We start from the raw sequence: 25,220 nt of genomic DNA on the forward strand, positions 1-25,220 counted from the left end.
GGAACGGATGGAGTGGAGAAGGGCAGGGATCACAGACTCGATCCATTCCTGACGAAGGTGCTGAGTGACTTAAAGCTCTGCCACCTGCTGTTCGCTCCCCATGTGGCCTTGGCTGGACCCGCGCCATCTCTGGCCTCCAGTCCCTTCTGTCACAGGAGCGGCTGGAGTGGATGGATGTCCAACTGTAGCATTTAATGATTTTCCATCCCTTCGTTACTCTCAGAGAGCTTCTCGTATGTAGCCCGTGGTTTTCTATGTGATGATATTCAGATTCCTAGTATTCCTTAATAGTTCTATAGGTCTATCTCCCTAATAAGATGTTAAGCAATGTGGCGGTCTCACCTGTGGTATCACCATGCCATAGGATATGGTGGCTCCTTCACCATCCTCGGCACAGTGCTAGCATAACGGTGAACCCTCAACATATTCTAATTCTTTTGCAATAAGAATATCATTATAGTTAGAATTCCTGGGGCTAACACTGAGCACTCAGTGGTGTGTCAGACACTGTGCTAAGCGATTTATGGGCGCAGCATCTCGGAAGGGACGCTAAAACAGCCTCCTTTTCTACACGAGGACACTGAGGCCGAAGAAAGAGTGAGTGACTTGTCCAAGGTCACACAGCCTGTTTCGTTCAGAGCCCGAGATTTTAATCACTATGTTTAATGCTGCAATGTGAGATGAATACCCGCCTTAGGTAAATCGAGAGCATTCATTAAAGAATGTTCCAGATGCTGGGATTAAATACACTGAGAGGTGAGAGGCAGCCTGGAGGGAGTTAGGAACACCAGAGGCCTCCATTTGCACCCGCTCTGCTCCAGCACCTGGGGGGCTTCAGATGAACCCTGTCCAGTCTGTGTCCCGTTGCTTTATGGACAGAATGGGAATCATGATAACATCGGTCCGGCCGTCTCATGGGGATGGTGGGAGGCACAGACGAGATCCTGGACAGTGAGGAGCTGCAAAGTGTGTGTGGGGGGGTGCTGTGTGCACAGGCCCTGCCCCTGGAAACCACCTCGAGAGACTAAGGGCTCTCGCGAGCCTGGGCTTGGGGCCTGTTAGGCATTTTGCCGTAAAGGACGCAGAAAGGAGTGTCTCCTGCCCCCTTTCCCACACTTGGCCTGCCAGCACACAGCCGTTTTCTCCATCAGCCGCGGCCCTGCAGGCGACGGGGCTCCGAGGCAGACAGTGTGCCCTGTGGGGAAGCGATGCTGCACTCGGCACAGGTCCTGACCGGCTTCCTGGGCTGCGGCTGGACGCTCGGGCTCCACGGGCCATGGAGGGTTTGTGCGTTCCAGGAGTTCATAAACAGGGAGCTCAGTCTCCTCCGCCTTTTGGGGAGTCAGAGGCGTTTACACAGACCCAGCCAGACCCCAAGGAAGTGAGGGTTGTGCAGGCAAAGGAGAGACCTGCTGGCTCTCGCAGGCTGCGTGTCCAGCTGAGGACACGAGAGTCAGTGGGCCTGGCTGCAGGACGTTCATGTCCTTGGGAAGGCCACTGAGCTTCTAGAACCCGTGTCCTCCCTGTAAATTCAAGCTACCACCTACCTATTCAGGTGTTTGTTGTTGTTTTTTTTTATTGATTTCAGAGAGGAAGGGAGAGGGTGAGATAGTTAGAAACATCAATGAAGAGAGAGAATCATTGATCAGATGCCACCTGCACATCCCACACTGGGGATGGAGCCCACAACCCGGGCATGTGCCCTGACTGGGAATGAACCATGACCTCCTGGTTCACAGGTTGACGCTCAACCACTGAGCCACGCCGGCTAGGCCCACCTATCTACTCTTTAGATACATACGATGAGGGCACATAAGGAAAAAAATCCCTGAGATATGAACGATGCACTAAGGTGAAGTTGTCAAATCAGTGATGATTATACCATCATCAACGACAAGCCCTGACCAGGTGGTCCTTTCACTCAGCCTGCACCTGCATTAGTACATCAACTGGCCCTGCTCTTCCTTCTTTAGGTGGATTTGGGGCCACGAAAGGTCAAGATCACCTGCTCAGAGTGCGGCTCTGAGACTGTCTTGCTTTCCTCTTTTTAGCGTGTGTCTACACCAGCCGTGGGCAAACTACGGCCCGCGGGCAAGACCGTACCCTTTTATGTAATGATGTTTACTTTGAATTTATATTAGTTCACACAAACACTCCATCCATGCTTTTGTTCCGGCCCTCCGGTTCAGTTTAAGAACCCACTGTGGCCCTCGAGTCAAAAAGTTAGCCCACCCCTGGTCTACACTCTCTGGCAGGGCTTCTCGATTTGGGCTACAAGCGACAGAGTAACCCAGGGGCTTTAAGAAAAGTTTCCACGCCCACATGTCTCTCCTAGAGATTCTCAATTAACTGGTCATGTTTGGGATCTGAGCATCAGTATTCTAAATTTTCTTATTTTAATTTCTGCATTTTTATTGTTGTAAAACATACAAAGAATTTACCCCTTTGGGCCATTTTTCAGTCTGTGTTTCAGTGGCATTCGGTGCATTCACGTTGTGGAAGCATAACCATCAGAAGGTTTCATCTTTCCACACGGAAACTGTCCCATTAAACAAGAACTCGCCATTCCTCTTCCCCCTCCCCCAGGCCTTGCAGCCACCATTCTACTTCCTGTTTGCCTGGCCAAGGTACCTCATAGGAGTGGAGTCCCACAATATCCGTCCTACGGTATCAGCATTTTTAAAAAAGCTCACCAGGTGGTTCTCTGTGTAGTGAGGACGAGGGGGTAGTGCCAAGTGGGGGTACGTATGAATTCATCTTTGGGGAAAGAGGATAGAATAGGGATGCCGGTGGGGTGATAGTGGGAAAACTGCAGGGACAGAGAAAAATAATGGGGGGAATTCAGATCTCCGTCCAAACGACACTTAGGCCAGGTCTTGTTTCCGTGGAAAGTCAGCCAGAGGGGAAAGGCTGTCTGTCAGGGAGACCGTGTGCAGCAAGGGATGTGGACCCCACAACCTGGGTTTGAGTCCTGCTCTGCTGTCGAGTCCCTGGGTGCCCTCCAGCGAGCAATTTAATGTCGCCCCGCCTCACTTTTTCCATCTGCAAAATGGGGAGAACCATGTCTACCTCCCAGGGATGCTGCCGGGCTCGAGAGCAGGGGCCCAGCATGTGAACCTGTCTGAAGCATCACGAATTCTACACAGACGACAGTGGTGGCTGCTCTTGCAAACGGGCAATGGATGCTTCCATGCTGTGTGACTCAAGTGCATGCGCCCGGATAACGAACGGTGGAAAGAACAACTGTTCCAGTTGGCTCCCCTCTATGACCAGAGACTCTTTCATAAAGGGGCTTCAAGGCCGCTATAAACTGAACGTTAAAAACTCGTCTTACTTCGTGGGCACAAATAACCTTTAGACTAGAGCGTGCAATCATTTTCAAGAGGCAAGCTGGCCGGGGGACTGGGCCATGTGCAAGTCAAAAGGCATTCTAGTCTGATAAGAGCATCGAAGAAGCATTAATAGACATCACCTCCTGAACTTCTTTCCTTTGTGCCTGGTGCCAGCACCTGCCCTGTGTGAAGCGCATGCACACACACACACACACACACACACACACACACATACACATACGCACACGCACACGCACACGCACACACACAGCTGGTGCTTCAGAGGGATCTCGGTTTGTTAGGGAGCTCTGTGTGTGTCTTCATTTGAACGAGATGGAGCCAGGATTGCAGTGCGTGTTCTCTTTTATCTTCCCATTTAATATTTTAAGAAATAAAGGTAGGGATTAGAGAAAAGCAGAAGAGAGGAGGTGGGGAGGCGATTGAATCGGGGTGGGGGGAGGATAGAGAGGCCTGATTAGCTTTGTCTTGCTAATGCACTCTGTTTTGTGGCTGATGGCCGCTCAGACAGATTCAGACCACCTCACAAGGGGGAGGTGACACAGCAGCAAGACAGCTCAAGTGGCAAGCGTTACTGGGGACAAAAGACGCACCTGCAAAGCGCAGCCCTAATCGTCCCTGGAGGCCAGGGCCAATGCCGGGAGATAAGTGCCCGGCAGCACCTGAATGAGATCTGGCAGCGCAGCATGCATCCGCCGGGATGCTGTCGCTAATTCATGGCAGGAGAGGTTTGCTGCCCAGCTAGTGAGCGGCTCCTGCGATGCCTGAATGAGCCCAGTGGCCTTACAGATGTACTCCCTGCGCACAAAAGGACCAGGGAACGCACTTCACAGGTAGAGGGGAGGGCTGAAAGCTAGGACCCCGGGGGGGGGGATGTGTTGGTTATTAATACAGTTCAACTTAGCCAAACTGGCTTCTAAACCAAACTCTGTAGTTAAACCCAGAGTCTCATTAGCCTTAGCCTGTGGGGGTGGAGGAACTTTCAGGGTTCTCCGTATTCCCTTTCTCCCATCATCCCTCTTGCTCTCCCCCCCCTGCCTTCCTCCCCTTCTTCCCTCTTCCTCCGGGCCTTCCTTCCTCTCTCTTTCTCTTCTTTCCTTCCCTCCTTCCAAGAAGTGGGTCCCTATCTGCAAGTGAAAGGAAGTTCCATAACGGAAACAGATGGAACCAGAGTGGCTCTGAATGGAGGCAGAGCCCTCACTCTGTGGCCCCAAGTCATGCCTAAGGAGCCACAGCTGGAGAGTCTGGGCTTGACTGGAACTGATTTAGTTCAGCCCCTTCCCTTGATGGGAAACTAAGGCTCAGGGGATGAAGGGATTTCCCCAAAGTAAGCCAAAAGTGGCCTGACTTCCAAGCCAGGGTGTTACTCTAATACATTTTCTCTCCCTTTAAAAAAAAAATGTTTTTATTGAGTTTTTAGAGAGAGAGGGAGGGAGGGAGAGGGAGAGAAGATAGAAACATTGGGGATAGAGAAACATAGATCGGCTGCCTCCTACCCTCCCTCTACCGGGGATCGAGCCCACAAGCCGGGCTTATGCCCTGACCAGGAATCGAACCAGCGACCTCTATGGTGCATGGGACAATGCTCAATCCACTGAACCAAGCCAGCTGGGCTACATCTTCTCTCTTATCGAGATTATTAAATAGGCCATCAAGTAAAATGTGGCTTGGCCTGCAGGAGGAGACTATCTAATTTAGTCTGCATGGCAAAATTAAATAAATCTGATTTGGAAAGGAAACCAGTAGCAGACATAGGACCGGCCCAGGTTGGGGTAGGGGAGAAGGAAGCAAATGAAAACCACAGACGTTTACAATCAGGTTCATCATGTTGTATATTTTCTCCACTACATTCTTTTGTCATCATTTGATGATAAATTATGAACAGGAAACACAAAGTCCCGTGTGATCAAAGGTATGGCCTTGGCCAAGACACCCAGGCTGTTTGGGTCTCTGGTTTCCTCCATAACCCGTGAGGATTTTGAAACAAATGATCTCGAAGTTTCTTCCATGAAGAGAACATTATGTTTCTCTGGAGTATGATACCGTGCTACTTTCAATGCAACCAACACTAAAAACTTCTACTTTCATTCTATATCGGGGGTCCTCAAACTTTTTAAACAGGGGGCCAGTTCAGTGTCCCTCAGACCGTTGGAGGGCCGGACTATAGTTTAAAAAGAAACTATGAACAAATTCCTATGCACACTGCACATATCTTATTTTGAAGTAAAAAAACAAAACGGGAAAAAATACAATATTTGTATTTGCATGTGGGCCGCGGGCCATAGTTTGAGGACCCCTGTTCTACATAATGGCAGGTGTGCACTAAAAAGAAGTAGTGAAGGAGAGAGCAAGGTAGAGAGAATGTCTGCCATACTCCTATTCATTCCTCATGTCCCCACACAAGAGTCCCCTCCTTCAAGGAATTTTTCTTTTGCCTTGGGCGGATTTTTCTCATTCACATTTTTTTTTTCTCCCTCAGATCATTCTATTCACTTGTTTAAATGCCTCGAATCTAACACAGTATCTGGAGCAATAAACCTTTACATTATTGTTTCAGAAATAAAGATGTTGAGAAATGCTATTGTAATCTTTGCTAAAATTGTCACTGGCAAACATCGTTTGCTGAGTCTGTTTTCTTTCTCTCTTAACCAAACCAAACCAAAACAACGAGACTAAATCCTCAAATCACCACTTTGGAATTGCTAAAATTTGTTCTCAAAACTTTGAAATGTAGCATTGCAAGCATCCCTACAATCTCTATTTCAATAGTTTCAACAGGGAAACCCCAATTTTCAGCTTGGAAAGCGAGCGATATCCATTGCATTCTATGACCAAACATTTTCTTTTGTGGAGTCACAGCTTCAAGTCATATCTTTACGATATTATGACACGACATTTTAAAACTTTGTGGTATTTTTTTCCCCAACTAGTGGCACAAGCAGGATCGGCTTTGGCGTCGTGTCTCGTGTGCTAGAGAAAGCTGTGTGGAATCAGAGAGCCGGAAACCCCCCCACCCATCTCAGAGGCATGGGCCCGTGCCCCGCTTGTACCGAGGAAAATTCTAGGCCCCCCGAGGGAATAGACTCACCTTCTTTGACACTCAGCCGTGGGGACTGGTCTGTGTGGGAGGGGGTGTTATAGGCCAACAGTGAACCTGAAAGGCAAAAGCAAAAGCAGGTTAGAACCAAGACTCTGTCCTGCGATGAAGAGTAGGAGGTGACATGAGAGGGGGGTGGGAGGGGCAGAGACAGGGAGATAGGACAGGGGACCCATGAGTCCTCGAGAGAAAGAAAAAGTCACTGTGATCCATTCTGGGGACCGCCATAGCTTCCTGGGTTAGGGTCAGAGTGGGTGAGGACAGAACGCTTGCCGGTGGGACACTCCCACACCCTCCCAGTGGCCTTCATGCTTCAGAGCTCCTCGGGGCCAGGCCACGTCATGGCAGGAACACGGGACGGGGAATAGGAACACCAGGGCCTGTCCCGGTTCTGCCCTCCACACCCCGTAAGCAGCTTTATATGTCTAGACCGTGATTTCTCATCAGCAAAATGACGGGGCTGAGCTGCAGCCCGGGCTGGCACGCTTAGAGGCCGGCCGGGAGTGCAGGCTCTGCAGGCCCGAGGCACAGTGGCGGCCGAACATTCTTCTTTGTTTTTGTTTTGTTTTGTCCACGGGCCAGAGCTGGCCAGCGCTGGCCGGCAGCTCGGGCCCTCCAGGCCCTGGAGGAGAGGTCGGCTGCTCCGACGGCCTCTGGGTTTCTGTGCAGGTGCCTTTGCTGGTGGGCCAGGCGCTCAGATGCTCAGTCACTGCGCTGGAGGGGTAGGGGGGGTGGGGAGGGGCTGGGGTGGCCGTTCTCCCAATAGTAACTTTGCCAACTAAACGCCAGGCATAATACCTTGGGTTTTCTGTCATCCCTGAGGGCTGACATATAATCTTTTAAAATGAAACTTTAACGGGTACCTAGTCTGTATCGGCACTAGTGCAGGCATTTTAAAGGCATGATCGTTTTCGCCCTGGCTGGGTGGCTCCGTTGGTTGGAATGTCATCCTATACCATGGAAAGGTTGTGGGTTCGATTCTTTTCAGGGTACGTACTTAGGTTGTGGGTTCGATCCCCAGTCAGGGCACAATGGGAAGCAACCGACTGATGTTCCTCTCACGTCGATGTTTCCCTCTCTCTCCCTTCCTCTCTCTCTCTCAAATCAACAAGCATGACCTCGGGTAAGGATAAAAAAATAAAGGCGTGATAGTTTTTGTTGTTGTCCCTTCTTTCCTAAAACTTCTTTTGCTCCTTAGATTCAAGCACATTCAAGAGTTTTATTTTGTAAAATGTCAGCGTTTTTGTTTTTTTTTCCTCCAAAGACTGCTTGAGATTCTCCCGGGGAAACTACGGCGCTCCCCAGACAGGACTGGAATCTGCTTTCACAGGAGACACGAGAGCTCGACATAAGCGCTGGAGGAGGAACAAGTCTTTCACCACAGCCCTCCCTGCTCCCTGGGCCGAGCGGCCTGGCTCGGGTGCCAGGGCTCCGGGCAGGGACCGGGCTGGCAGACACTCCTATTTTTAGTCTCCAGCCAGGGCAGGGAGGCGAGTGGAGCTGCTGCCTCACCCAGCTGTGGGCGTTCGGTTGCGTGCCGCCCAGAAAATGTGTGCCCTTCCCAGCCAGACGCCGAGGGAGAGAGTTTTTGAAAAATCATCCATCTGCCTAGAACCTCTGACTCCTGGCCTGGGCGGCTTCTTTCTGGCTCTGAAATCGTTTCAGACAAGAAAGAGGAGGGCGGAGGTGGGACTGAGCCTGCTCAGTGATGGAGTGTGGCCACGTGGTCACTGGCTTAGAAAGGAGACGGTCACACACGCACGCAACGTCCAAGGACCAGGTGCCTTTGGTTATTGCATTCTCAGAAATATTAGGGACCAAGTGAGGCTGGGGCAACCTCATCTTAAGATAGTTGTTATGCAAATCAGACTTTAAAATTAGAGCCCCTCCCCCATGCCCTAGCCAGTTTGGCTCAGTAGATAGAGTGTCAGTCTGCAGACTGAAGGGTCCCGGGTTCAATTCTGGTCAAGGGCATATGCCCGGGTCATGGGCTCAATTCCCTCTCTGCAATCGATAAAAAAATCTATATATATAAAAGCCAAAGGGACCGTTACAACCCGATGACCCGCCAGTAGCTATGACATACACTGACCACCAGGGGGCAGACGCTCAATGCAGCAGCTGCCCCCTGGTGGTCAGTGAGCTCCCATAGCCAACCTCCCATGGCAGGCCAACCTCCTGTGGTCCCGCGCCCCCCAACCCCCCCCCCCCCCCCCCCCCGGCTGGCCCTGATTGGCCCTGATCACTGGCCTGGCCGAGGAACCCCACCCATGCACAAATTCGTGCACCAGGCCTCTAGTATTTTAATAAAATAAAATTAGAGCCCCTCTTACCACTTAGTAGCCTTGTGATCCATCAGTGTAGCTCATCTCTCTAAGCCATGGGCTCCTCATTTATAAAACGGACTAATGGTAACACTTAGTGTGGCCTTGTGCGGACTGAATAAGATGATCCATATAAATTGCTCCGAAAGTCCTTGGCTCGTAATAAGTGTTCAATCAATGCTAACTATCATCATTGCTACTTGTGTATCCCTTTTCCCACAGACACCACGATTACATACAATGAAGCCGTTATAAAAGGCTCGCGGAGCATGATCCCGTTCTCTGGAATCAGAGTTACGAACGGGTTCTCCTGCAAGAAGGAATAATCCCCCACGCCCGGAAGGGGGTGAAGACATGGAACCAAACGTTCCAGGGGAATCAGAAAACGTCTCAGGAGTGAGACCAAGAATGTCTGCCTCTCTGTCCCCGACATTCTCCCCGCTACCCGCGTCCCCCGCCCCAGGCTGAAACCTCACGGCTGGAGCAAATAAAGAAAAATGATGGTCTCCGAGGAGCAAGCTGCCTGAGTCATTAGTGCAGATTTAGCTAAGAGCACGAAGCTTAGATAAACCGCATTTATTAAATTTCCCCCCGGGGTGAAAGCCCTGGTTGGGGCACACGTGAATTCCACAGGAAACTCCCAGAAAGCCAAGAGAAAGGGTCCTTTGACCTCCGCAAAGCTCGCATGAAATACATCTTTCATGGTGACCTAGGGAAAGGGTTTTGCCCTCAAGACTGTTCCCGGGTCAAGTTTCACTCCTAGAAGGAGAGGCTGCCTCCCGGGGCCGGGGCCGCTTTCAGGCATCTGCCCCCACCCCAGGGACAGCATCCCCTTCCCTTCTCCATCCTTATTCCCTCCTCAGGCTATGGAGGGTGGCACAGCACACTCTGTGTTAAGGAAACTTGTTCTGATGGGAGGAGGTCCTCCCCGGAGCCTGGCCTCCTGCTCTGTGACTTTGGGTTTCTTTCTCCTGCGTTGAGGTTCCTTCTGCGTGAGGCTAATGTCCACTGAGCTCCCCGTCTTTCCCGATGCCCCCTCCTCAGAGGCTGAGATGAGGGGGAAGGCAGCCAACTCATCGAACGCTCATTGTGTCAGGCGCTCTCTATCTGTTCTCTCGCTTAACCCTTACACGAGCCGCATAAAACCAGTATCACGTGATTCCCCTTTCACGGCGGAGGAAACCAGCATTCAAAGAAGTCAAGTAACTTGGCCAGGATCACACAGCCAGAAAGCCGGGGAGGCAGGAACCCCATTCTGGTCCAGCAGACCCTGCGGGCTAAACTGAAGAAACACACCACTCGATATTGGTGTGGGAAGTCAGCACAGTGCTAACCTTTGGGGAGAAGGGGGTGATGATGGAGAGCGGGCACAGGGGGGCTTCTAGTCTATTCTTTGCCCTGGGGGCACTTGAACGAGCGCGTGGATTCACTTTGTGATAATCCCTTGAATGGCACATTCGTGAGTTCTGCACCCCTCCGTACGTTTCACTTCAATGACGACAATCGTTGGTGAGCCTCTTTGTCTTGTATCAGTGTGTGCATACGGGCATATGTGTCTATCTATTTAGTGGGGGCTCCGAGAAGCATGAAGTGGCTGCTGTTCAGAATGGAATGGCCTTCCAGTGTGAAAACAGAAGCACAAAATCAACGTCCACTTGGGATCCCTCCTGGAGACAGTATTTAGGACCTGAACGAAGATGGGAATGAGCAGAGCGGCGCTTTGCAGGTGTGGGGCAGAGCCGACAATGGGGCTTTCTTCAGCTCTGCACTGCCCCCACCCAAGGGGCTCTTCATCGGGGACACCTGGAGCAGGAGCGACAACGGGGTCCCGGTGCCAAAGCCTTTGTCTCCTGCCTCACGCAGTCAGCCTATTGAATCCGGGTCTCTCTTTTCTCTGCGCCGTGTCAATGGCTGGGGTGGGGAGGGTGGAAGGCAGAGGGAAGAAGGGCCTGGCTGACGACGGAGTCCAGGGAAACCTGGCCTTTTGTTCTGCGGGGACCCTGTTCTCCTTTCCTGGTCGGACCCGGGCCTGCAAGGGATAATACTTCCCCAGCCTAATGGCCCGGGCCAATCACCTTTGCCCGACTGTCTGAGCTGCCGGTGGGAATGCCACAAGATGCAAAATGTGTTTCCCATTAAGTTTAAATTAAAAATGAGAATCAAGACAGATACCCACTCTGTGGCCTCCCTGTCACACAACATATTTCATCTCTCGTGCCGCTACTACTGAAAAACACCATTTCTTAGCCCAGCCTCAGTGGCTCAGTGGTTGAGCATCAACTTATAAACGAGGAGGTCGGGGTTCGATCCCTGGTCTGGGCATATGCCTGAGTTTCGGGCTTGATCCCCAGTGTGGGGTGTGCAGGAGGCAGCCTATCAGTGATTCTCTCTCATCACTGGTGTTTCTATCTCTCCCTCTCCCTTCCTCTGAAATCAATAAAAATATATTTTTTTAAAAAAACAAAACACAGTTTCACAGAATTTTTCACAGGCAAGACCCAGTTATACGTATAGAAATCAACTTTTTGGTAAAATGAAGACTTTCTTCTGCCCATGGTGCCCCACCCAGGACCTATTGGGCTCCCAGAAACCCCCAACTCCCCCCAGTGGCCCCATGTTTGAACTGCCAGCTGGGGACTGCTCTCACTTCCTTTGAGGTCCCACCCAATCTCATTTCCCGCAGCCACGGCTGTAAATAAGGCCCATGCCAAGCGGGCTGAGCCCAGAGAGATACCATGGGGCCGCCCCTCGGGCCCTGAGTGGGCACTGCGGGGAGGAGAGAAGGACACGGTTAGTGTGGTGAAGGGTTTGGCTTAATCTGCCTCATTCCAGGAGGCCACAGGCAAGTTTTCGGAAAGCATTTATCTCCTGGGACAAATAAAAACAGAACAAGCTGCGGGGAAAGTGGTCTGGCTCTACATGGAAGGCCCCGTGGAGGAGGCTGATTCCAACACAGCGAAGGGACGACGATGTGGTGCAGGTTCGCACGAGCTCTATGGGCCCATCTCCACTCAGAGGAGAGGCTGTGGGCCTGGCCTCAGCCCGGGACTTAAGAGGCCTGGGTCTCAGATACCAGCGGCTCTCCACTGGCCGTCTACCTTTAAGCCAATTTCTGAACCTCAGTGGCCACAGCTTTAAAATGGGGATTATAAATAGTCCGAGTGGTGTCCACAAGGGGGCGTCCTGTCCACGTACACTAGTGAATGACACCTGGGGAGGTGCACACCTGAGCCCGAGTGTCCCCAGGAGGTCCAGATTGATCCTAAATGCTCTGTGCATCCTCCCCAGCCCACCCCTCCCTCCTCCTCAAGGGTGGGCGGTGTCACAGCAGGACCAGGGTGCGGCCACTCTGTGGGGAACAGCCTACAAGCTCAGGCCTGAAGGACAGGCACCTGCAGGCAGGTCGGATAAATGCGAGCGTGCTGGGCTATCAGACAGGGTGCGGAGTGGCTTGATGTTGCTATTTATTCTCCACCCCGGACAATTCATTTACAATTTGATGCTTACTTTTATTTATTTTTTAAAAAATATATTTTTATTGATTTCAGAGAGGAAGGGAGAGGGAGAAACAGACAGAAACATCAATGATGTGAGAGGATCATAGATCGGCTGCCTCTTGCACGCCCCACATGGGGGATCGAGCCCACAACCTGGGCATGTGCCCTGACCGGGAATCGAACCGTGACCTCCTGGTTCATAGGTGGACGCTCAATCACTGGCTGGGGTTCAGTGCTTACTTTTAAAGCTTCCCTCCCAGACAACCAGAATGACTACTCAAGCGCCTGTTAGAACGTGTAAATGTGACGCCAGGACTTCGTATCCACTAAGTCTAAGGTTCCCTTTTGCTGTGACAGTCTGGGGAGATCAGGCTGCGAGGAAGCACAGCTAGTCGGGAGCCTCTGACGCGCAGTTTAGGCCTGAGGTCTCCGCGCCTCTGCTGACTCCCTAGCCCACAGCACTTCCTCCTTCTGTGCGGAGGCGCTCAGCTCTTCTCCTTCCACTTCTTGCCCAAGTGCAAGATGCTTGGACCCCGTGCCCTCCTCAACAGAAGGACAGGGGACCCAGCACCAGGCACCAGCATCCCTTCCTCCTGCCTCTGCTCAGGGGCCTGGCCTCTTCCCTCAAAGTGCCGGCCTCCCCGTCTGAGCACAAAACATCCGCTGGAAGTCCATCTGCAAAAACAATACAGCGTTTGAGGACATGCTGGTGGACACCAGGGGGTTCCCAGCCATCCAGGCAGCAGACGGCCACCAGCCACGTGACCTCCTGCCGCGGTGTAGCAGGCCAACCACCACCCGGGGCCACAGGGTCCCAGACGCTAGAGCCTAAAGGTAGATACCAATGAAAATGAAGCATGAACCAAAGCTGCCCTCCAGGCCAGCAGGTCACTGTAAGTCTAGGTTCCTCAAAAGGCCTGCAGACTATGCCAGTCCTATGCCGGGCGAGCGGGTATGAGCCTTGATACGGGCATTTCGGTTTTGGCTTTTGAAGGCAGCTGTGGTGTTTCTATCAAGACACAGACCGATTTCCATTGAGCTGTTTCACTCCACATTGTACCATATATATGCTCTGTTCCATCTCCTCTCCACTCTGAAAACGTGTTCCACTAATAATCTCCTTTCTGGAAACTTCATTTTCTATTTGTGACCTTCGGGCATCTTCCTTCACGTCCACACGTACTCTTACGAAATAAAGAAGGAGCCAGGCCAGTGTGGCTCAGTGGTTGAGCATCTACCTATGAACCTGGAGGTCATGGTTCGATTCCCGGTCAGGGCATATGCCCAGATTGCGGGCTCGATCCCAAGTGTGGGGCGTGCAGGAGGCAGCCGATCAATGTTACTCTCTCATCATTGATGTTTCTGTCTCTCTGTCCCTCTCCCTTCCTCTCTGAAATCAATAAAAACATACAAAAAAAATAAAGAAAAAGAAGCCAACCACACTCTGGCCGCCACTTCTTCGTCGCCTGCCCGCTCCTTCACTCTCGCTGTTATCTGCTCTCCGTCAGTAGCCAGCCTGCTCAGTGGCTGCCAATGGCCAGCTCACCACATTCCTGGCCCTTTGGAGCAGATGTTGGTCTTCCTTCAGGGCCTGTGGCTTGGGTTCCTCTGTGACAGGGAGTCTGAGTGGGGATTTGGGTTGTTTATGGACCGGCCAGAAAGAGGGGTCTGGGGATCACACGGCATGAATGGGCCTTTCCCCACATCCAGTCAGAATGGACTTGGATATTTCCCCAAAAAGGGCATCTGTCCTGGAGCCCTGAGTCACTGGGCCCAGGCTGCCTAGGTCCATTTCTTCTCCCAGAAAGGAGGAAATGGGGCCCGTGAGTCCTGGCCTCCTGTCTCCTGATGTGGGCAGAAGCACACAGGCAGGTTCGGCGAGTGCTTTCGCTTTGCTGGTCTCTGCGTCTCATGCCCACGCCCACTCCTGCCCTGCCTAGCTAGCATCCTTCGTTGCAGGGTTCTGTGCAAAGACCTTATTTTTTAAAAAGTCTATAAACACTGAAGTGCTGAGAAACAGAGATGGTTAGAAAACGCTCATTCTCCAAAGCTCGGAAAAAACTGGGTGGAACGTTGCCCCCTTTTTGGAAATGGCTGGGCCTCGGGCTGACCTCCTGCTGCCGCAAGACTCAGACATGAGGTCATGGCTCTGGTGGTAACATATACGGCGTCACCCCCACTCCCCACTAGATGCCAGACGCCTCGGAGGGGTGACCGAGGAGCCCAGGGGCACCAGTGGAAACTCCCGAAGGCACTTATTAAAATGTTTAATGTTGGAAGCCAGCGTGTGTTGCCCCAGTCCATGCAGCGTACAGTTGCCGAAAAAGACAGACAACACCAAGGATGGTGAGCTGAAGACCCGCTGGACAGCGCAGAGCAAATGAAGAACCGACCACCCGAGGGCCCAGGAGATGGGAAAGGCGGCCCGGAGGCCCTGTCCAAGGATCTCAGCTTTGATGGGGCTTGAGTATCATCAAACCCTTTCCCTCCGAACCTTAGCACCTTTGAGATCCCCAGCTGTCCCGGCCACTGACAGCAAACACTGTCTGCGAAGGCGGCCAGTCTGTCCCTGGGCAGGGATGGCTCAGAAAGCTTCCTCGTAGGATAAGCCCACATCTGTTTACCTGTAGCGTCAACTCCCGATATCACAGTACCGTCCTTGCTGGCCACAGAATAGCCCTTTCATCCTTGGGGGCACTGGTAGACCACCGGGCCTGGACTTCCGGTGAAGAGTTAAGGCCAAGGTTATTAGTGGGCCTCAAAGAATTCTGGGTGTAGCGCATATCAAATGACCTTTGTATCAAAGTGTTGGTGCTAGCGAACCCCTACCGTAGAGAAATCCTACGGGCAACTGCGCGCTCTCTGTGTAAACTCTCCCTTTCCCAAGCGCCTTCCTCCTGGCTGTGTCAGGTGACGCTTCCAACAGGGCTCACCGACCTGCAGCACCTGCCCTCTTCCCTGCTTAGTAAAAAGGGGGTGTGGGTGGCAGCCCTAAAGGCGGGGTTAAAAGGCTCCGGAGTGACCCCAAAGATAAGAGGAATTGAATGTGTAGACGTTCAAATCCTTCAATCCTAAATCCATGGATCTAGATTTGCTGTGGGAACCCTAACTCATCTCTTAGGACATGAGCCAGGGCATCCCTGTATTTGTCATCCTGGGGCTGTTTCTGGGAAGGGGTTCTCACAGGCCGTGCGCGGCCAGCCTCGGGCAGACCCCCGGGGCCACAGCTCCCTACTTGTTCTCCATTCCTCATTTTACTTCCCTTGACCCCCCAGGACTGGGTCAGCCCTCTCGCAGGGTCTGCCGGAGCCCATGGGACCCTGGTAATGTCATGGCCCCAACACGGAGCTCCTACAGCTTCTGCCCAACGAACGCCGACGGCAGGGGACCCAGCTTCCTTCCCTGGGTTGGCTCCCTGGGAAGCCAGTCTGGTTGGGAGCGGGCCAGGCAGAGGTCTCCCCCAGCCCTGGGGACCTGGGCTGCACCCTCCAGGCGGGGGGCTCCCTCCCCAGAAGGAGACAGGCACTTACTTTCCCTGAGGTAACTGAGGTGTGACAACAGCACTTCCGTGTTGTAGAGGGAGGTGGCTCGGAGGAAGTCCTCCTTGTTCATTTTGCACAGTTCCTTGCCGTCCATGTTCTGGAAAAAGGCCGTGTCAATGTCCATCAGGCCGTACTCCTTTATCGCCCACTCCAGCCACTGCCGCACGTGCTCCTGCGTCCACAGCGTGGGGTCTGCAGGGGACAAGGCCTGTCAGCCAGGGCGTCACCAAGCCTGGGCAGCCTCTTCCGGCCTTCCTCCCTCCGTCCTTCCCCTTCTCTCTCTCTGTCTCTTTCCTCTGCAATCTCCCTTTCCCTTTCCCCCACTCTCCTTCTCCACCCCCCTCCCCACGCTCACTGGGAAAGTGGGTTCCCTCCCAGATGGTCCTCCCAGAGCTCCATCTGGTCCAAGGCATCTGGCGCTGCCTGAACCACTTAGCACGCTGGGGAGGTTCTCAGATGCCTCACTCCACATCCTGACAGGACACTCTTTAAAGCTCTGGGAAGTCCACTGAAGCCTTTGCCTGAGAAATGGTGGCATCCGAGTGAAAATAAACACAGTTCCAGCCATCAGGGCCCAGGTCTCTGGCAAGGGAAACCAGCTGCCTCTCGAGAACACTGGTTTCATGGAAGAACACGAGCTCTCAGATGCTACAGAGAGAACACATCTGTGCACGCAGATGGCAGACCCGGTGGTGTGAGGCCTTAACATGGACCAGCCTGCGCTTTCTCCTTTTGGAAACAGCTGTGCTGAAATTTCTACCAGATCTTCCTCAAAACGTTTTTAGGATATTTAAGTCCCCAAAGATGAGAAACCTTTAGCTCTTCAGTGAACATAATAATGTAAGGACTGAGGCCACCTCCACGTAGGACCCTCATGACTTCTCAGCCAGGAGTGTGTGTGTGGGGGGGAGGGGGTGCGCTCTGAGTGCTGGTGGGGAGCCTAGTGGGTTCCACAGAGGTAGCCTTATAGCTTACCACCTAGCACAGTCTGGAAGCCATCTGTGTTCTGGGCAAACAATTAATAGTGAATCCAAGAAACACTTGACATCTGCTCATCAAAGAAGAAAATGACATGGCCCCTGGCCTCATGAAAGACCTGTCCACACGAAGCATTCAGGCAGGCATGCACAGAGCTAAGCAACAGATTTTGCAGTGGGCGTTGAAGCAACTGGAAGAGGAGGGCCTTCGTGTAAACGTGGAGCGTCAAGGAGGGCCTTCTGGAGGAGGAGGGAGACTGGGCACTGTATGTCAGCCGTCAGCTGCAGCTTCTACTGGGCCTCTTTGATTGGCAGGCTTATTGGGTAGGAGTATCTGTGCCATCTTTCAACCCCATCACCCTCCCCTAAGAGTGGGCAAAACTGGAAATCAGAGCTTCTGCCATTGCCCTGGTCTGGCACGGTCCCCTGCTTCTCCTTGGTGATTGCATGTGAGAATTAGGCTGGAAGCGGCTGTGTAAAGTGCTCAGCAGCAGGTCCTGCATGGGGTGGTCGCTGCATGTGTGCTGAAGGTGGGGGGCTGGAAAGAAGAGAGTGAGGAGAGGGGAGTCCGGAGTTATAGGTCATGGGCTGCTGCTGACTGTCATACCACAACCCAGTGCCCGCAGCCCAGATCTGGGGTGCCTCCTGTGTGCCCCCTGCTCCACGTGTCCCGTTTTTCACCGATCAAGAAAACCCTACAAAATGGCTTTTATCTTCATTCTCCAGATGGAAAGTGGAGTCTTGAAAGGTTAAGGCCTTAGCTCAACCTAAATCCAAGTCTGAGTGGGGGTTCCAATCCAAGTCTCCCCAGGACTTCATTTAGTCCAGGTGGGTGGGTCTTTTCTTCTCACAGTCCTTCCTGAACTCACTTCCTGAACTTATAGCTTCATTGTATAAGTTAGAGACAATTGGGCATAGACCATTGGTAACTGGAAATAATTTTGCACCATTTCAGAATTCTAAAGAAAAATGGAGGAGGCTGAGGTGGTGGGTTATGTAGCATATTATTTTATCTGATCTCTTCTTCTAATTCTCATTTTTAGCGTGCAAGGCCTCAGATCCCACGCTACACCATGTATTTAATGTATTTATTTCCTCCCTTGCTTGGGGCTCTAGCACAGTATTATTTCTCTCCCTTTAGAGCACAATGAATTCTAAATCGTCCTCTCTGGATCATGCTAACCTCTTCCAAATTTCCTGCATGATTGGTCCCAATTTCTTCCTATCTGAACTTGGACCTGGTGGTTAACTAGGGTCCTCATTTACACTTGTCTTAAAATCCCACCGTGAGTGCAATAGATTCCTCCACTGATGTTTTATTGCCTTGATCTGTGGACATGCCCAGTGTAACTTCCCCTCACGTCCAGCAGGCTGGCCTGGAGGAAGCCACAGTGTCTGAGGGTAATGCCTAATGACTGAGCCAGAGGGAAAGCAGGGAAGTCAATCCATAGCTAGTGAGTTCATTATAGAAAGTGCTTTAAAAATCCCTTGATATGAACTTACACCGTTTTCATTATTACTGCCCTAGTTACCTTGGCCCACTGCAGACTGACATTTTGATATTGTTTTTGAAGATATTTCAACATCCACTTAGAGTTGAAGGGCCAACCAAGCAGTCTGGCCATCTTTGTCCCTTTCTCCTACGCCCTCCCCAAAGAGTCTACAGAAATGTACACATTGGGTTAAGATAAACTCAGATCCCCTAACCCTTCCATCCTCAAGATCTCCTTCCCATGCTGGCCACTGGCAAGGCTGGGGAGTTCAACACCAAACCACCGGAGGCCTGGTGAGGCTCGGCTTGGCTTGTCCTTGGGGAGTCTGCAGAGACCCCACCATGCCCACGGCAGTGCGTTCCATTGTCTGCCACCTTCTGATGTGAAGGCAGAAGACACGGTTCTCTTGGACGTGACAGATGCACCTGAGCTATAGACATTCCTAGCTGGGGTCCTGGAGGAGATCACCCATGAAGTGACATAGGTCACGCAATGTGGGTGAAGCAGTTCAATGGCGCCCGGCACCCCAAAGTGCTCATCAACGGAGCTACTCCTTCTCCTCCTTTGTGAGCTCACATGCTTGCGGAAGAAGGACACTTAAAAAGCTTGTGAGCAGCTTTGAGGTCCTACAGGGCACAGACACATCCCTGTTAGCCACGGGTCCCCACCCCTCCCACCTTGAACTTGGCCCAGCACACCAGGGTGTAGCTGTAGTCCCAGGAGACAGGGAGACACAGCTTCCCATGGAAAATGAATACAAAGGGCCTGGGAGGAGTGGCCCACATGAAGCCACACCTTCAGACCAAGAAGCAACTGCCTTTGGATTTCCTCAGAGAGATGGCTAATCCTTGCCTCACACACAACTACGTTTGTATTTTTCCAAATGGAAGGGGCTTTGCCTTCTCGGTAGAGTTATTTTGGTCAAATGACTCTTAATCTCTGCCCTATAATTCACGTTGCTTAAGGTTTGGACGTTCTAGCTCCTTCTACCTGGCACCAACCCCACACGGTTCAGTTTTCAGACTCCCTTTTGGACCTGGCGGCTGAGCTTGCTGGTCTAGCCGAGGCCGAGTGTCCAGCCAATACAGGGAAGGCTTGAACAATGATTTTATTTTCTGTACCCAACTGCACTACTACCTAGGAAAAATAGGCTTTTTTTTACATAATGACATAACTCGCTGCACACATGGTAAGGCACTCCATTTGTTAAATATAGTTATTTCTATTTTGAGACTGAATGCGCTGGCTATAATTTTGGAAAGGTGGGACCCTGTGGATGCCAAGAGCCCATGCCCGATGGGCACGACAGACCTCTGTAGCCACTCTGCTCCTTCCAGGGAGGGTGGGCACGCCTGGGGCTTCCCAGGGCTCCTGCTCTCTGTGCCGGCCTCGCCCTATGGGACCAGGCACTGGCACAGAGTCTGTGATGGGATCTGCACTCAGGGTTCTGGTGACATTTGGGACAGGGTCTTGGAAGGCAGCTGAGGAAGAAGGCGAGAGACCAGGGCACCAGGTAAAAGTTTAGATGCCCTGGGGACAGGCCTGCCCTTCAACTACTCGCCCAGAGAGTGAGACGTGGATGCCCACCAGCAACCTGGTTCCCACGGTACCTGCGGGGACAATCACCCTCCTCTCATTGGTGGTCATGTTGGGAGGAGGGGGGCCGTTCTTCTCGTCCATGTAGCTGTTGTAATTCATGGCATTGGACTCGCCTCCACCAACCAGCTTGCTGCATTTGCTGACGCTGCAGTCCACCGGAGACTCCCTAGATGGAGAAGAGACAAAAGCCAGGAAGTCATCACTGCCACTGTGGTCCCCACAGCACGGAGCTCACCCTGGCCAATCGCTCAGAGAACCGGAGTCATTTCCCAGCCCCACCTGGTGCAGGGTGGTGAGGATGCTGCTGAAGCCGCCTTCTTTCTTTCTTTCTTTCTTTCTTTTTTTTTTTTTTTTTTTTTTTTTTTTTAAAAAAAAAAACCATGTTTTTATTGATTTCAGAGAAGAAGGGAGAGGGAGAGAAATATTAATGATGAGAATCATCCATTGGCTGCCTCCTGCATGCCCCCTACTGGGGATCAAACGTACAACCCTGGCATGTGCCCTGACCTGGAATTGAACCAACCTTGACCTCCTGGGTTCATGGGTTGATGCTCAACCACTGAGCCACACCAGCTAGGCACTGCCACCATATTTCTATTCTCCACACTGCCACCAGAGTTTTCTTCCAATCCCAGCCTGGTCCTAGAATTGCTGTACTTAAAAACTTTTGGCAGTTCCTACTGCCCTCAGATTAGAGCAGCGGTTCTCAACCTGTGGGTCTCGACCCCTTTGGGGGTCGAACGACCCTTTCACAGGGATCGCCTAAATACATCCTGCATATCAGATATTTACATGACGATTCATAACAGTAGCAACATTACAGTTATGAAGGAGCAACGGAAATCATGTTATGGTTGGGGGTCACCACAACATGAGGAATTGTATTAAAGGGTCGCGGCATTAGGAAGGTTGAGAACCACTGGCCTAGAGTCTGGACTTCTCAGCACAGGACTGCAGCGCCCACCTGCCTGCAGCTGACAATTTTCACCTTGTTACCAGGCAGACTACACCTGGCTCCCCACAGTGTGTCTGCACTGGTCCCTGGATTGTCATGCCCTGTTAGCTTGGCAGGTGCACAGGCCCTTGCTGGATGAGGGAGTTTCCTGGGATGGTGATATTGCCTTTTTGTAACCTCGATGTAGATGATCGCCAGCTTTGTACAGAACCTTGTACAGAGGATGAGTGATAGCTGTTTCCTGAGAGAATTATTTCTATTGCATACATATCATTTCAACACATTTTTCATACGTTGTTCTATCTGAACTTCCCAATAGCCATCCAAGATAGGCCTGGCAAGGGTTAATGGGTCCCTGCTATGGTTAAGGCAACTGAGAGGCGAGGTGACTGGGCCAGGGTCACCCAGCTAGTACAGGTGGTAGCAGGGTCTTTAATGTTAAGCTTCCCCATCCAAACACACATGCGGAAGAGCTGGTTGCTGGGTGGAGGAGGAATAGAATCCAAGAACTTCAACCTGCTATAGACAGGCTGTGGCCTTGTGGCACCAGTCCCAGCCCTGGCACCACACTCACAGGGGAAGTATACAGAGGTGCACAAGGGACAGAGCCAATCACCCAACCTGGTCTCAGAGTCTGTAGCCCAGTTAGCCCCTGAGGTTTTGCAAGAGACTGCTCATTGGCTTCCGTCAGCAACAAGCAACCATCTGGAGATCCGAGCTTGCGGCCTCCTGGCGCCCAGAGCAGGTTGGCAGGACATGCCACATACCCCAGGGCAGCGTCATGGACCCTCTCCCCGTGCCCAGGGCAAGTGGCATCCAGCCCTGTCCTAGCTTTCACTCGCCACTCAGCAGCACCAGGACCAACGCAGGCAGCTAGGCCAAGGGGAGGCTGCAGCTGCGGGTCTACGGAGCAGGAAGCTTCGGTTCTTCCATGCGGGAGACCAGCCAGCTCTCTCAAGAGCTCCAGACCAGCCTTCAGACCCAGGAGTTCAGATGAGGTTCAGATGACAGCCGCCCAGTTCGGCCGCCCAACCCCTCCGGCCTTCGGAAGGCCTGGCCACTGCCTCCCTCACTCTGCTGTGGTCGGGGACTGACCATCAGGAGGTCCCAGGCAGCAGGGCGCTGCCAGATGGGGTCCCGCTCCTCTCGAAAGGCGGTGGCAGTAGCTCCACTCACAGGGAGATCAGCCCAGCCACGAACGCAGAAGAGGCGGGGACAGCCCTGCGGGGAGGGCGGGGGGGGGGAATTGAAGGGGGGGGGGGGGACTCGGGCAGGCCGGGGAGGCTGAACACATTCAATAAAGTAAATTAAATGAATTTGTTTCTTAATCTGAAAGGAAAAAAATATTGAAGATCACTTATCATGGCTGGGAGATAAATGCTCCACTGAGATATTAGAAGTCAGACGGTAATTTTTTCCTGATGTCGTACAGAGGGGAACATGGGCTGAAAATGAAAATAAGATGTATAACTTACACATGTTAGAATTTAAGGTTTTACTATTCGCCTACTGTTTTTCCAGGCAGAGAACCAAGAGCCAGCCGTCAGAAACCCAGACTGTTGAAGGTTTAATGTCCCCGTGGCAGTGCGAGGGAGGCAGTAGCTCATCAGGACTTTTCACCAGGGGTTGGCCTTTGGCTTCTGCTGTTTAAGGACTTGGCCTGAGATGAAGCCGTCCCTGAAAGACCCTGGTCCTGGGTCTGTGCTGGGCCATGGCCAAGCTCACTGGGCTCCTCATGGCTAACCGCAAGTGAGGGTATGTGCACACCCTCATACACACATATGCATGCACACATGCACACAACACACACGTGCATACATGCACACCCCAACATATACATACACACATATGCACACATCCTCACCCCAGTGCACACATTCACACATGCATGTACACCCCAACACATGCACACACACCCAATGCATACACACGCATACCCCAACGTGCACGCACATACATGCACGCCCAATGCACACCAGCACATACATGCACACACTTAGAACATGCATGCCCACCCAGACACATGCATGTGTGCATGCACATGTGTGCATGCACCCATGCATATGCACCACACACCGAGCCACCAGGGCCTGGCAGCCTTTCTCAGCGTACTTGTTCACTGTGAAACAACTCAAGTGCAGCAGAAGTGGGAGGATTAAGTTGGCCTTCAACCAAGAGAGCAGCGTCTCATTGGCTGGGAACTCCGTGGCAGAGGGTGGGGTTGCCCGAGCACACACTTCCCCGGGAGGAAGCGAGAGCGCGAGGGCCATGGGCAGGGACGATGCCTTTCAGCCCGGAGAGCACTCTGTCCAGGGGCAGTGTGACGGGGGAAGAGGCTGCTCTGTGGGCTGCTCTCCCCTTAGGGATCCTGGGGAGACGAGTTTCAAAACATCCTTTCCCACATCAGCCAGGCCTCGGGGGGGAGGGGATTCTGAGCCCCAAACTGACCCCCGCCATGCAGAGGTGAGAAGACAGAACCTCAAAAATCCCTGCAATGATAGCCATTTAGGCACCTGTGGCAGGGCCAGTCCTGGTGCCAGGAGTGGAGAAAAATATGTTTGAAAAAAAGAGATCATTTGGTGAAAGCTACCAGGTATGTCGCCTGGTAAGAAAAGGCACCTGCTAGGAGGTGGGTACCGAGGAGGCAGGAGCACCCGCTCCTGGTATCAGAACCATGGTCAAGGCCAGGTGACTCCTGGGAGCTGCTCAGTGCTCGCAGCCTCTTCCTATCCCATAGAAACTCGCATCTGTCTGCTTCCTCCTCAGCCCCTGTGTTCACACCTGCTCCCCAGCTGAGCGGGATGCTCTGTTTGAACAGGCCCTGTCCTCAGCCTCAGACCCCTCAGCTAGGATCTGCACAGGGGTGCCCTCTGGGAGAAGCCTGGCCCCCCGCCTGCACCACGGCCTTTGCCAGGCCAGCCCTGCTCTGACGGCTCAGGAGAGAATGAAGCCACACACACCTTTATTCCCATGCTCTCAGCCGCTCTGCCTTCTCCAGACAGCACCCCCTCGTGTGTGGCCACTGGGCTCCACAGCTACTGCCAAGGGGGGGCGGGCAGTCCAGATGAAGCACACCATAAAGGCTGCTCTTTACCGAGGCAGCTGGCACCTGGGAAGGGGCCGGATGAAAACAAGAGGGAGGGGAGGAGGAGCATAGATGGAGGGAGGAGGCTCGGCCATTCAGCTGGTCTACACCACCGCGGATTTGTATTGAGACCTGCACTTACAGCTAGCACACGGCCGGGGCCCACCGGCAACTGACGCACTGGGACAGGTGACAGGAGGGCTGGGGCAGCCACAACAGGGCAGAAAGGAGGTGGTGGCTCCGACAGGTTAACTCCGAGCATGTCCATCTCAGCCACGGCTCAGAAAGCCACGGGTCAAAAAGCCACGGCAGGGAGGCCACGGCAGGGAGGCCACACCATGGGGGCCACGGCATGGGGGCGTGAACCTTGCAGCCTGGCCCTTTATTTTCACCCCGGGACATAAGCTCCGTCCTCCTCTGGTCCTATTTTTGCGTGTTCAGGGAACATTGTTTTACAGAGACCACTACTGATTTCCAAGAAGTGCCTTGCAAACTGTTAAGCTGTTTAAAACAAGATGAGCAATCTTCAGTATTTGAATAAAAGGAGATTTCAAAGACCTCTCGCAAAGACTACCCCTTCGACCAAAAACATTTTCTCTATCTTCCCATTGAACTCAGGGCACCTTCACACGGGGGTGTCAACCCATCCATGAAGCTATAGCCGGGCTCACCATCAGGGGATGCCCAAGACTCACAAGGATCATGTAAAGTCTCAAGACTACTCAAGCCACACAGCTACATTGGGACCTGTCATGTGTGTCTTCCATGTAATGTATGCACATTGTGCAAAATTAAGCAAATCTTGCCCCGCTGGCGTGGCTCATTGGTTGAGCATCAACCCATGAACCAAGAGGTCCCCGGTTCGATCCCCTGTCAGGTCACATGCCCAGGTTGTTGGCTTGATCCCCAGTAGGGGGTGTGCAGGAGGCAACCGTTCGATGTCTCGCTCTCTCATCATGTTTCTATTTCCCTCTTCCTCTCCCTTCCTTTCTCTCCCTCAAATTAATAAAAACATATATTTAAATATTTTTTAATTAAGCAAATCTGTGTTGTCCTTAGGATTTCTATAGGATCTATACATAGATGTCTGCAGATGATTTTTTGGTTTTGAAAAGAAGATGAAACAAGTTAAAAGCAAATTTCAAGAAAAGAAAGGAAATCACCTGTAATGAAGCCATCGCACTGACCTCATCCCTAATTTAAGGCCCATACATAGTAAATGCTCATAGCTTCTCGGGAATCCTGCAGCTGGCTTTCCACCCAGGTATGCGTGGCGTGCTTCACACTGTAAGCTTCAGCCC

At 52.3% G+C, this 25,220-nt stretch overlaps 1 protein-coding gene across 2 annotated transcripts in view; it reads right to left on the bottom strand.

The window, feature by feature from the left end:
- Positions 1-25,220, bottom strand: part of FLI1 (Fli-1 proto-oncogene, ETS transcription factor) — a 118,768-nt gene that overhangs the window by 24,356 nt on the left and 69,192 nt on the right. Inside the window, exons 3-5 of one of the 2 annotated variants that reach the window (XM_036353416.1) lie at positions 19,891-20,045; positions 15,799-16,002; positions 6,439-6,504 (exon numbers count right to left, since the gene is read on the bottom strand). In XM_036353416.1, coding sequence (XP_036209309.1) covers positions 6,439-6,504; positions 15,799-16,002; positions 19,891-20,045 — 425 coding nt within the window. The remainder of the gene's footprint in view (positions 1-6,438; positions 6,505-15,798; positions 16,003-19,890; positions 20,046-25,220) is intronic. The other variant, XM_036353417.1, reaches the window with a different exon arrangement.

This window comes from Myotis myotis, unplaced genomic scaffold (assembly GCF_014108235.1).
Source record: "Myotis myotis isolate mMyoMyo1 unplaced genomic scaffold, mMyoMyo1.p scaffold_m19_p_20, whole genome shotgun sequence".
NCBI lineage: Eukaryota > Metazoa > Chordata > Mammalia > Chiroptera > Vespertilionidae > Myotis > Myotis myotis.